This window comes from Helicoverpa armigera, chromosome 11 (assembly GCF_030705265.1).
Source record: "Helicoverpa armigera isolate CAAS_96S chromosome 11, ASM3070526v1, whole genome shotgun sequence".
In the NCBI taxonomy this organism is placed as follows: Eukaryota; Metazoa; Arthropoda; class Insecta; order Lepidoptera; family Noctuidae; genus Helicoverpa; species Helicoverpa armigera.
In genome coordinates, this window is record NC_087130.1 from 11,928,761 (window position 1) to 11,942,849 (window position 14,089).

At 43.2% G+C, this 14,089-nt stretch overlaps 1 protein-coding gene across 1 annotated transcript; it reads right to left on the minus strand.

The window, feature by feature from the left end:
- Nucleotides 1-94: 94 nt before the first annotated feature.
- On the minus strand, nucleotides 95-4,579 carry LOC110375574 (uncharacterized). The gene is made up of 3 exons (XM_021333729.3): nucleotides 2,300-4,579; nucleotides 1,340-1,686; nucleotides 95-1,267 (listed from the first exon to the last, which is right to left on the minus strand). The coding sequence occupies exons 1-3, from the start codon at nucleotides 2,663-2,665 to the stop codon at nucleotides 979-981; spliced, it is 1,002 nt and encodes a 333-aa protein (XP_021189404.3). The 5' UTR covers nucleotides 2,666-4,579; the 3' UTR covers nucleotides 95-978.
- Between the last annotated feature and the right edge of the window lie 9,510 nt (nucleotides 4,580-14,089).

Genomic DNA, 14,089 nt, shown 5'->3' on the forward strand with positions numbered 1-14,089 from the left:
AGAATTACCGGCCTCATATATCCTTTGTCGATCGGATAAACAGATGAATGACGTTCGGGAGCTTTAAGATTGTTATATATTTTAAGTCATATGAAACAAACCATCAAATCTCTACTTTTTATAATATTAGTGTAGATAAAACCCAGAGAATGTAGTAATAATGAAAGCGTTAGCGGCGTCTCGTGGCAGTCGTGCCGCAATAAGTTGCCGTGAAGCGCCACTATTTCTTGCGACAAATTAATCATTTGCCTAACGAGCCACGACCGCTGCCCACGCTGAACACTCGCCACTCCTTACAGAAGATCCACTTCATGCAGAATGCTCGTCGTCCTGTTGGACCTACCGCTTCAGTATTTATCTACAGTTAAACTTGTTTCAGTCCTGAATATTCCAGTACGAATCTCTGTCATAAAGAAAAACAAGAAACTAGGTGTTAAATACGCAGATGATACAACAAGAACGACTATACAATATGTCTGGCAATTGTGTGAGTTGGACGCTGGCCCTGCCTGAGCACGCGCGAGGCCTTCTGTAGCGTCGGCCGCGTGGCGCCGGTCACGCGATTCATCACTGTTTATTACTCGGGAAGCGAACCCGAGCCCTGCCGCCGAATTAATGTTACTACGTGCGCCAATTTCTGTAAAAATGCTATTAACCAGTTCGTGAGATAAGAAATTAAATATCGTTAGATATTATTTATTATAACGTTGGTATTATTGAAAATGTATAGCTACTTGCGTTGAGGAAATGGAAAAGCTCCTAAATTATAAATTAAGGGTAAAGGTTTTTGTAAATGTTTTGCTTTCGAGATCATTATAAAAAAAAATGGTATTCATGTTAATGTTCAGTGGGATTCCTATATTTTTATTAATTGTAGGATCCGAATTTTATTTGAGGTCAGCTAAAAGGAGAGAGGGATCTTAAAAGTGATTATTTAATTAAATACTAGTAAAAACATGTATTAGAGCAGTAGCAATATCAGAGCAGATCGTTGTAGCAGAGCTGGTAGGTGTCGCAGAGCATGCCGAGCTGCGCGGCGCGCACCTTGCCCAGGTCGTGGTCCAGGAACTGGTCGAGCCTGGCGCGCAGCCCCGGCGCGTGCGGGCGCGCGCGCAGCTGCGCCGCCACCGTGCGCCGCGCCGCCGCGCCCAGCGTGCGCAGCGCGTGCGCGAGCAGCTCGCGCCACAGCTGCTTCACCTCGTCCTGGTGCGCGCACGCGTCGCGCCCGGCGCGCTGCACGCGCTCCGCCGCCCACGCAGAGAACTTCCTGCAGCCGTAACACCCTCATCAACTCACACTATCTAACAAATGTCACCTTCATCCCTATCAGCAGCATTACCTGTATTCTTCAGTCATGTTGGTGTAGATAAGCTCAAAAAACTCTTTCTGCTTCTTGTGGACCACCTTAAACCGCCTGTCCCCCGCACGCGTCACTGCACTCGTCTCGTTTTCTTTTGACTCATCGTTTTTAATAACATCTTTCTTGCCTCCCTTTTTCGCACCTTTTTTCATATCTGGAGTGACTTCTTTTTTAGAGTATTCCTTTAGCTTTTCCCCCTTGTAATGTCCCTTCGAACTGTCTTCTTCCTCGTGGCTGTCTCCCTTCGAACTGTCTTCTTCCTGCTGGCTCTCCCCCTTGCGCCGCGTCTCCACGCCGTTTATAAAGTCATTGGCTCGTACGAACACCTATAAAAAGAATCCTTAAAAACATCAATATCATCCATCAGCCTTTTGTCTGTCACACTGCTGGGCGCAGGCATACTTCTGACACAGAGGATTAAGCGTCAATCACCATGCTTGCTCTATACGAAAGAACTCAAAACAAAGTTTTAACATAGTATTATGCATTCATCAATATCACGGCATTCACTCGAAGTCTTCGCTCAGCAATCGATTAAATTAATTTTACAACATTCCACTCGGTTCAGGATTTTGGTTCAAAATATGAGCAAACTAATCCCGACCAGTATCAATCAACGTAATGTTCAAACAAACCGTGATTGGTTCGCTGGATAAATCTAGATTATACTGCAGATAAACTCGCTAGCTACTGAAAGATAAATCTCCGCGCGGAACTGTTCCACTCACAATTTTACTAACAAGTATTTTAAATTGAAAGTTACCAGTGCCAAAGTAAGTATTGGGTTTATTTCTTGTGTATCGATAAAATAGCTCCGGTTTACTTCCAGTGCTGACTTTATACGACATTCTATAGTTTGATTTAGAGATAGATACCTTTCATTTAATCGAAAAATACGCTTCTGAAATGTATTACTGGGTGATGCAAAGAATGGCTTGCCTTAGTGAGCTCGTTCATCATGTTGCTGAGCAGCGCGTTGACTTGTTCCTTCTCGGGGTACTGGTAGAGGCACTCGACCTCCGGCGCCGCAGTCATGTTGAGGTTGGTCTGCAGCAGCTTGAGCTTGAGGTCGTGCGCCTGGCTGGCGGGCGCCTCCCAGCCGACGCGGAACCAGCGCGGGCGGCCGCGGCTCTCGTTGGCGAGGTGCAGCTCCAGCGCCAGGTCGCCCTCCACGCGCACGTCCAGGCACGCCGCCGCCTGCAGCAGCGCCAGCCCCACCGCCAGCATCGTGTGCGAGCTCATACATACTAACCGCTCGCAGCTGTCCGTATGTCTGGCGCTATATCCATCTACTCTGTAACTCATTTACTGCTACTCTGTAACTCTGGGGATATTTTCATTATGAGGTAGTAGTTTGTTTGTTCGAAGCTCGCCAACATTTTTAGCAAATAACCTCCGGCCGGCAATAAAAGAAGCAGTATGTTCAGTGAAATGAAAAGCTCTGAATGTAACGCAGTGTTCTGACAAACAGCCGCGGCATGGGATGCATGTAACGCGCTCTTTATTAACCTTTGCACATGTGAATGTTAGGGAACACGGTAAAATGCGGTGGCTTTTAATGTGTTTGTTACTTTGTTGCTTTGTTTAGAGAGGCTCATTCAGATTGAGCCATTTTTCCAAACATATAACTTTATTAAAAATTTAAAGTAATGGTCGCCTGGTGAATGTCAGGGGACAAAACAAGAGCACTACATACTTAAGTTTTAATATAAAGCCGACCGATAATATGAAACGGCAGCGATAAGATGTTATAGTGAAATAAATGTTTATAGCGCGGGCAGATTGCGTCCGACCGACGGAGCGGCGGCGGCCACGCGTCGTCCACGCGGCAGCCAGGCAGCGTGTGCGCGTCACGCGGCCGACACGCCGCACATGCCGCTAATAACGCGACCACACGTTTAATACGTTATTGCAACCTCGCAGATATTGGCCGCTCAAAGTTTTAAGCATCCCATTACTTGGATGTGGATAGATATTCTCGGTGCTTATGAACCAGATAAAGGACGGTGCAAGTGCACACTTAAGTATTTGATCAGTCAATAAACAGCGATGCACGCGAAAGTATGTGAGCGTATTGATCGTCGCCGCGAGACGTGGACTAATGCCTCGTCCGCTCTCACGTGCGCGTCTCACCACCACCGCTGTATACTACGAGCATTCACTCTAAAACTTACACGAATCGACAAATATTTTTACTGATGATGATTAGTAGTTACATTAAGTATGTGGCTGTACTAAATCGTCATAGCCAAAACAAAACTGCCAAGGTACTAGGTGAAACATCTTAACCAACGAAGTGACAAGGCATAATAATTTGACCAATCATCGTTGGGGGACTGTCCAATGAAAAACTCACTTATTTAGTTAGAAGGGCTTACAAACTATATAGGTTTACGAGCAAATGTGGGTTCTTTGGTAGATTTTTTTTACGATTCGAGTTCTTGATTTCTTGGTGAAGTTTAATTAAATTAAAATTATAAAAATAATTAATTAATTCCATTTGTATATACTTGTTAATATGTATTTCAATAGGTATATGTATGGAGTAGTAAGTAGCGGCAAGCAATCGGTCAGTTGTCAGAACTAGTTAGTCGGCAATATGTACTGGTGTGAGTAGGTACAGTATATCAGGCGGGGCGGGTGACGTCACACAGCTTGTGACGCGTGAGATCATCCGCGCGGATACTCCACTACTTTGTTTGTTTATCCGCCGCGAGCTGTCGCTCAGACGCTCACTCAGCTCACAAGGCCGCGCGGGTGCTCTTCAGGGTCTGCTCTGAAATAAAACAATCTTCACGCAACAATCTGTTGGATTTATGAAGTTTCGTATTATTTTCAGAATGACTTGACTTTGACGTTCAGAAGTGCTTGTAAAGGCCTTTATGAAATAAATGATTTGACTTTGACTTAAAAGAAAATGAATTTATATGGTACTGAGATAATATTCAACTTTGTGTAACTAGACAATAAACTGCAGCTGTAGTCATTATGCCGCGGCGGCACGTCACAGCTTCATCTCGTTACTTGCGGAGATAATGATCGAACACGATCACTCTGTCGCAGTCGAGCGACGCACGCTGTTAGAGGCAGTAAGCACTGCTGCACATAGTGGCGTCATTACTACCATTACAAAAACTTTACACATTATGTACTAAAACATTCCTCGAGAATCACGCTAGAAGATTGATGCATTCGTGTTTGAGTTTATAGCAAAAAGACAGACGCAGTGGGGGAATTTGTCTTATGTATAGATAGATAATTAATTTAATCAAAGGTTTTATTTATAGCATATAGTGAGTGTGGACTGGCACGTGACGTCACACGCTGTGGCGCGACTTCAATTCACTCTGGCGTTTGATTGAACGAATATCAGAAAGAAGGTACCTACGGGCGCCGAGCACATCCAACCGACACCGATGAAAATTCACAAACATGAGGGAGTACATACATAGGGGACTACGAGGGTTAGTAAAAGCGGAGTAAATAAATAAATAAGAAGAACTAATTGTGATTTCACGAGAAAATTGGAGTTGCATGCTCAGTGCCACTACTGTGAAGATAAGAGTTTAATTATACTTAAAGCTTTTGATATTTTTTTTACTTAGTAGGCACTGAAAACATGCATTTATAAAATAAATAGACTTAGGTACATACTTAATATAAAAATATTTATGAACAAAAAATTCAGAACAAGTCATTTACAGAACCTTCAAAACATATTGATTCCCGTACAGGAAGGGCTTCTTGGGATGCGGCGAACTCGTGGGAAACAACTAGTGCATGATATTATCTAGCGAGGTGCTGCATGTACGGGGAGCCGCGAGTTTATCACGTTTGCGCGGAGGCTGCGGCGGCGGCGCCGTGCGCAACGTCGCAAATCACATTTGTAGCGACGCGACGCGACGTGACGCGACGCGCCGCGACAAATAAATCGCTTCGATGGTGTAACACTCTGCTGCAACCTTTTTACATCTACCTAGCTGAAAATCGCAGTGGTTCATGAACTTTATATTTAGACAACTCGAATATATTTTGTTGTTTTTGGAGGTAAGCCGTTCTCATATTATTCGAAATGTCAAAGTGTCATTCCTAGTTTTGTGTTTATTTTCAATATGTTTTCTCGAGCGCGATTTACGTGTATGACAGCTTCTGGCAATACTTTATTGTTTTTATTCAGTTACCTGTTGTACGCTTTTCATTATATCTGAAACTCTGATCTTATTCTATTCTTTTTCTATTTTAGTTGTAAGCAGCTGATCCCTACGTTTTGTCGAACCTTTAGCACTTGATAAGAAAGGAAAAGGAAAGTACGTAGTGTGTGTGTGTGTGTGTGTGGGAGTAATTCTCAGTGGATTTACAGCTGAGTGAGGGTTGTGAGCAATCGGCTGAACGCCGCTGACGGACGGGCGCCATGTGTTCGCGCACATTAGCAGCCAGTCAAATAGCCGCGTGTGACCTCGATCAACTAGCCGCTGTTCCTAGGTACAAGTTATTCTCTTAAGTACATCTACATTTGGTGTAGCAGATATTTCATCAAATATTGAAATGGATGTGTGTGTAGATACAGAATTTCCGCTACATTTCCGACATGCGTTGTAATTGTACTTACATTAAGTGTATCTCGCTATTTATGCGTAATTCCTCAGTCGGCTTTGTGTAAAATCGTCGGATAACGAGGTAATAGCTTATTCACGGCGGGAAGCCACGCACCGCACTCAAACAGCTCCAATTTATTAAGAGATTAATTATTCTAAATCGCTCCACTATTAACTGTACGCAGCGTATTACATGGTTGTAAGCGTTACATGCGTCTCGAGAACGTTATTGCAGCGCTGTAGCGCGTATCATTGATACTTGGTGGATGGATGGCATATTGGACTACGTTAGACTTTATTGAGGTGTGTACGGCTTCAGGAATATCAGTCAGTCTGTTTGAATCATTGTGCAAGTTGTACCCCTCACTGGTCAGACGGGAATATCCGGCGCTCGTGCGGGCAGCGCGTGGGCCCTGCAGTGGCGTGCGGTGTGCGTGCGGCGTGCGTGCGGCAGACGTGCGGCAGACGTGCGGCGTGCGTGCGGCGTGCGTGCGGCGTGACGTCACGTGACGCGTGTAGTGCGCGCTTTATGAAGCTCTTTATTGTTATGTCGCTGTTTGGGGTTCATGTCTGATGGTATAGTTGGCCGTTATTCCTTTATTGGACTGTTTTTATATTGGCTACATTGGTTTTATGCCCTGAACGGTTGTTTAGAGACGTGCTCTTGTATGTTGTTTATGGTCAAATACTTTGTATTTATATGTTACGCATACATTCGTAGGTATCCATTAATTGTTATCATGTTTTTTTTTCTCAATTAAAGAAATACAACATTTGCTAAATCAGATACTGGACTTAAAAAAGGAAGGAAACATATGCGCCTAATTTATTTAATTATTTGTTTTTATACTCAAGGGTTTGGAGTAACATCACAATATTATTACATAAGCTGTAGGCACACGTCCCGGCGCCTGTTAATAACAGATAAATTGTTTTTATTATTGCCAACGGCGATACCTCTTATTCAGTTAATACTGGCAAACACTTGAGCAAATATTTTGTTTTTATCGATAAAATTATACCGTTGTTGAGTTCACATAATACACTCGTACATTATTATGCTCATAATAGGAAATTGTATAGTGATCCCTCATTCCTGGCATCGACCGCCGCGCACTAGCGGCAGAGGCTTGCGAGCGCATTGCTATTGACTAGATAGATTGTTATTATTTATTACGGAGCGCCTTGCGACTATCAATACATTTTAAATGCCATGTGACATGATGTATTAATGAAGCATGTATTAATTTACATTTTGTACATACATTACATACATTTAGGTACATTGTTTTTACACTTACTTATATTCCAGCTTCCTATTTGACGCACCCAGAAAGCCGTCGTCAACAGGTATACTATCTAGGTATTTTCCTGAGATTAGGGCGTTCAAGAAAGCGGACAAACTTTGCAGTTTTATAAAAGGTATTTAATTAAGTGTAAATTAAAACCATAATTTATTTTGGTTTCATGTTTTCCTCGACAAGGATTCCGTGTAGTGATAGATACTTAAACTCAATCATGTAAATACCTCCTGTGTTAAAATTAAGAAGTGTACTTGTAAATGAATGAATGATTATCCAAGGTTAGGTGTTACGGCGGAGTGAGCATTAATAGCGGTACTTAGCAGTGCGATGTCAGAGGGTAGTCGCATCTCCCGCGCCGTGCATGTAACGAGTCGGCCGACGGACGCACAGACTCACCTACATTATTGATCGCCCTCGCTAACAACCCACCTCTTACTTACAACTGCTGCTTAAATAAACACTGATCGTGTACCGTGTCCCTGTGGCTGCAACTGTGGCCGTGTCGCTGCGCCGTGGCGTCTCTGTGGCGTCTCTGTGGCGTCTCTGTGGCCGCTCGTGAGTAAATCCGGGTACAGCTAATAAAGTGATTCCTAATGAACGTGGCCAGTCTCAGAGGTATGACGTCTACACTACATGCTATTGCTACGCGATCACTCGCTGTAGGTACATGTTATCTCTTTGTGATCACATTAACTAGGAACTCTATATTTGAGCTTCAGTTTCATATAATAAGTATAGAAAATACTTACTGGTGGTAACAAATTAAAACAATGGGAACCAAAACTTGTTTATTTTTAAGATATAGTAACATTATTTCATGATTAGACGGAGCTCCAACTGGAGCTTTTGCTAGAATATACTTGTTGATATAGCATAGCGTAGAGTGTGGTGTGTTCCAGTACTCGTAGTGGGAGACATGACGCGGAATGCTAAAGTACGCTCGGTGACGTCATCAGGTGTGGCCGCCTCTCGGCCGGGTAGCCGACATGTTTTGTTATTCACACGTTCATGTCACACACGCTTATTTATACAGCAGGACTCATTTACAACAGTTCAGTGCCGTCCGTAAACTCGTACACGTACTTCCACACATGGGTAGTTGGGTAAAAAAGGATATAGTTAAGTAACTCGCATTATTCACCTGTCAATCTGATTGATAAAGGGTAGACAGAGGGCCGTAGTTTCGAGAAGACAATGTTCTCTAAAAAGCTTTGCACGCAGAATCAAAATGCGTCGACTACTTGTATGACTAGAGTGAGTTGCGCGATTGCCGACGACTCGGCCAGTAAACAGGCATCTAGCTGAGATAATGACGACAAGACATGCTCATCCAGTGCTACAGAAACATCGGGTGACCGCGCCGACCGCGCCGACCGCCTGACACTTATTAAGTATCACCACCTATTAACATTGTTCGACATCAGCATTGAATATGACGACCATGTTCCGCTCAGTAGAATCCTTCTGGTGAACAATTCTGTACTTCTGTGGGAATGACGAGCAATCCTGTAAAATGTTATGATGCGCCGTGGATCTGCCTTTTACAAATTAAACAAGGAATAAAAATATATTTTAATGGCTTCCTTTATGTTGTAAAAGAGACAGTTAAAAATATTGCCACCTTCCGTCCGCGCCACAATTTTGGGCAAATTGCATTTTTAAGTCGATTGAGGAAATCCTGTAGAGGAGCTTTGACTTCACGCAAACTTCTAATGTGATTTTATTATCAAGTTTAGTTCTGACAAAGGTTGCTGTTATCGAGCATTTTTATGTAAAAGCTGAATGCATATATACCTACATACGTCATTCAAGAAATGGTTATCCTGAAATACATTTTCAACCTCAATCGCAGAATAGAAACTAATTCTATTTTTTGTTCTTTGATCTATTAAATAAAAAGAAAGCAACTGAAGTTGAAACATTGATTTTCGATTATTAGACATTAATTAGAGCGCAGGAATAAAATGTTGAGAATAGTTCATAGTATTTTTGTGAGTTGTCACTCAGATGCGGGTACTGACGAGCTACACTTATCTTTACGCACCACTTGCCAAACTCTGTCGCTAAATAAAACAACAACACCAAGTAGTATATTAGTATAGATTGAATTAGCAGTGCAACCCTGCACCCGCCTCCTCTGCTCTGCTGTGAGTGAGCTGGTCGCCGCCGGAACAACTTCGTTCACAAGACGCGAGTGACGCGATCGCCACTCGCCGCCACCAAATTCACTAAAGTTTAAATCGAATGTGACTTGATTTATATTCATGTAGTGCGGGAGCTGACGAGTGACGCGAGCGAGTGCCGCCTGACACCCCACTGACGCCGGAGATTGCCTCCTCCGTCGAACACGACAAACGATCCACTTTCATATACTGACCGGTGTCACTTCACATGCAAACGACGCACAACTGGACCCGATCCGAACACGAGCACTTCTTCATTCAGAGAGGAAAACCGTCACGACGCGTCGAGGTACAGCTACCAATGAACATTATACTTCCCATAAAATAGGTTATATTCTCTTCTGGGGAACCGAGCTTATTAAAATAATGTCCGGTCGTAATAAAGGCTGAGTGAATGCTCTCCGATGCAGTGGAGAGCTGTTCCATTGTTCCGCGTCCAACAATTTACTTGCTATACATAGTGCTGTGCTTGCTGCGCGCTGTAAACAACGTAAAATAATGCAAGTCCGCCATTGTGTGCTCCGAGCACAAATACCCACTCGGTGAATAACAACACAATTTTTGAAGCGAACTACTCGGAGCAGCTGAACGTCTGCGCCTATTACGCTGAACTACTCGCGACTCTCACCTGCAGTCTACTGGTGGACCGAGCACTCTATCTGTGCTGGCGCAATTGTGTTCTGATGTCATGAGTTCTTCTTCTTGAATGCTATTGTAAGATGTTTTTGTGGTTTATCAACGTTTTAGTGTTCATTGTAGCATACAATTTGCCAGACACTGCGGCAAACAGAAGAATATTCTTTATATTCCGCACCTTTTCCGTATCTATTGTATTTCTCCATCGCGAGTATGTGCCTTCCCAAATTCCCAAAGTTAAGAATAATGATCTTAACACGATATAAGTCTCGCAAATGACACAAATATACTGAGAAGGCAGCAGTCGGGGACATGTAAATGTTTGACCTTTTATTCAATTGCGTCCCTCCCTCCCCTGCCCGCCCCGCCACTCCCCCGGGGGCACCCTCGCTCGCCTCCGACACCCCTATCCGTGTAGTATTTGCCTAATGCCACTCTCGGCTAGTACAATTAAGCAAGTTTCTAATTATATAGCTAATGTACTCGCTGCAACTTGCCAAACGAATTTGTGGGCCAGCTGTGTGTTCAAATGTCAGAGTGCATTCTAGCTAATGATACAATGTCAGAATAATTAGTTACAGTTCAACAAGTGCTACACGAGTCTCAGTAAACATAAGTACCTCTACTTATACGAAAGAAATCGTGTATATTGTAGCGCGTCGGCTTCACAGAGGCGACATATTCAGCCTGCAATGGAATTAAATAAACAGCGTTCGGCGTGGCTCGTGGCGCGTGGTTCGTGGCTCGTGGCTCGTGGCAGTGTCGCGGTACTGACAATCTGCCACGTATTGTGTCGCCGCTCACTTGTTCTACATTTTACGAGTTTACGCAACGCAGGCGTGACTTCATCGTAAACTTTATTTGATTTTCTCCAAATATATCAGCCTCGCATTCTGCTTTATAGGATAAGTACATTTTTTATTTATTCGTTTTCTTAGGTGTGGCCAGTTGAAACGTCGGCGGCGGCACAAGACATCAGTCTGGCGGCGTCGCTCAGCCAGCAGAGCTCAACTCCTGCAAGAGGAACAACTGCACGAAGAGGACAACTTCGTCGATAAATTCCAATCTCGACTGACTTATCGAGGGAATTTCCGACGGCCAGTTACATTGATTGGAGGCGAGCGAGGGTCGCGCTGCGCGGGGAGGGGCCGGCGCAAACAAAACTAACCTCACACTATAGACAGCTATAGAAGCTCCACTCCGGGTTGTGGCCTGCTTTCCTTACTTCCATGTATCAGTTCCACGGATTCTCACATCGCTGAGTGCACAAACCATGGAATCTGCTCCGTGGCGGAGTGGCACCGGAGTGGTTGACAGCCGGGCGGCGTGACGCGCGGTGTGCCGGGTAGCGGTGCTTCTGCTCGTGTCGCCGCTGCGGAACAGTGAGCGATGGCTGCCGTCACTCCGGGTATTGTCCGGCGGAGGTTTTGTGGTCGCCGGGACTCCAACGCCGAACCTTTTGCTTTTGTTATGGTAAGCAGCAGCTCCGTCGACTATTCACTTCCCCGGGGGAATTCTTCAGCAGTATTTTATGTTGAGGAATACGAATGTTCCCGTTTGTTATAAAAATGTTGAAGGGTCGGCAGGCGCGTAATTGCGGAAGGGTTCCTGATGTAATCACGTTTGCAGCCACCCGAACGTATTTACGGGACGCCGCTTCAAACATAATAACGCTCACATTTTTCGGTCGGTTCAAACTCAAACTCGGTTCGGTACCTCCCTACATTTCCGCTCTTACAACATTCGAATCGGGACGCCAACAAATTGTGAACTTTGCCACGATCAAACCTTCTTCAAAATAATGAACAAAATAAACCGTGCAGATTTAATTCCAAGATATCCGAACACAGTAGGCTTGTAAAACTTGCTCCTGCGAATATCTAAAGGAAAAGCAAATCTTTTCACCGTTCAACGTTAATTGGCACATCGGAGCGCGCGGGGCGCGGGCGGGGTGCGGGCGGGGCGGCGCGGGGGGAGGGGGGCGAGGCAACAAAACGTCGCCTCGTCGCCGAGCGACTAATTTGTGTACCGACGACAAATAACAAGGGCGCGCCTACCTGCAGCTGCAGGCGCCGGGACGTGTTGGCTCTGCAGATTAGCGGCTCCACGCCCTGCCGCTACAATTATTGTCATTACTCACTAACTTTAACTTATTCATTTTGTAAGCAATAGCTCACTATACAATGTAATATTATACACATGTTTGTTTTGTGCACTCATCGTATGTCAGGCATTAGAACCGCTTCCCTTCTTAGAGGTGAGCTCCAATTCAATCGCTAGTTGGAGATTGATTGCAAGAAGTTAATCGAGACACGCTACTGGCGTATTCAAGCTTATGTAGTTTATCTGGGGCTGATTTGAGGTTTATATTATTTGACAGTTTTAATTTGCATATCATAGTACTTATGAAGAACAATATAAATTAACCCATTATTTTAAGGGATATTATAAATTGCATATCAAATAAATAATCGCCTATCAATAAATACTCATCATTTATATTCTTTTTTACATCAAATAACTTACTTCACTACAAATAAACTAAATGTTTAACAAAACTCAAACTGCAGATAATTCGAAATGATACATCAATATGACATTGCTTTTTTTATTATAATGCAATACAGTTAAATTTAGTCTTGTACAAAAATACTACATACATAGCATTAATACTGACTGCACAGCAAATTTTCCATATTTCATAGCAAAATAACTATCCCAGTCGCATATTAACCAGTAAGTACAACAAAACCTATTCATCATATTTGTCTTAATTTTCAAGAAGCCATGCTCGGCCAATTTAATGATTATTATAACAAAAAAATCCTGTCACATTTCATTATTTCTAAAACCAGAACAAATTAACTGAAAAGGTTCGCGGCTTCGCGCGCTTTTTCGTCACTGGAGTGCAGAGTGGCGCGAGCGAGTAAGATAGAGTTCAATTAAAAAACATTGTATTAAAAATTGAAGCTTGTAACGAAAACGAATCGCTGCAAAACCGACTCCACGTAGTCTTGTTTGCCTACCCCTAGAGTGCAATTCAAAACCGCGTAGGCGCGGAGGGGCGAGGCGCCAGTAAGCCGAAGCTGCGGTGGTGAGCGTGAAAACCATCTGCGACGATAAGCTCGCATGGGACCGCCGGAGCCACGAAGCGCCGGAGCCGTGACAGAAGCCATGCTTGCTGCATGTTGCATGCTTACTTCCATATTGCATGCCTGCTTACATGCTGCATGCCTGCTTGCATGCTTCAGGCTTGTTTGCATGCTTCTTACAGGAAAATAAAAATTCCAAAACTATGCCAAAAGATGATTTTGACTATAAACATTCTGAAATATGATATTATAGTAGTAGCCTTTTAATGACTACTTATATGAAATGTATGCTAAAAGGAAATACTGACAATGACTGACAATGCACCAGCCCCATTTTTTTTTAAGAACTATAGTATGTATGTGCAAGCATATCATCGGACTTGCGATCCGACTCAAGTACGTGGCGCCACCTGCAGAAGCTAAAAATGTTGCCTATTGGGCAAAAAAGGAAGCGTGGACGCTTATAAATAATTCAATAAATTACAATTTTGTATTTAATTTTATATTTTTTTGCTGATCTCATTATGCCGTAATTAATAAATAATAAGATGACTGTGACTAATAAAAAGCTGTTTTATTCAGAAAAACTGCTGTAAATAATATAAAAATAGAAGCTATATTTAAAAGAAAAAGAGTTAACATGTATAATGTGCATTAAGATTATTAGCTGTGCATTGATGAAAAAGCTTTTGCTTTAGGAAAAATCGCTGTACGCTGCGAAAATAAATTGTAGTGTGTTTAGTGATATTTTGAGTTGAATATTTTGCTGTGCAATCAGTAATTTTGATGGGAATTCGGAATCTTATTGCATAGAAAAAGGATATTTTTTGATTTGCGTTTAAATACTACCCTTATTATAATTGTTAGGTAAAGTTAGAAGAAGCGGGGAGGTATAAGGCACAGGGAACTGTACTTAATA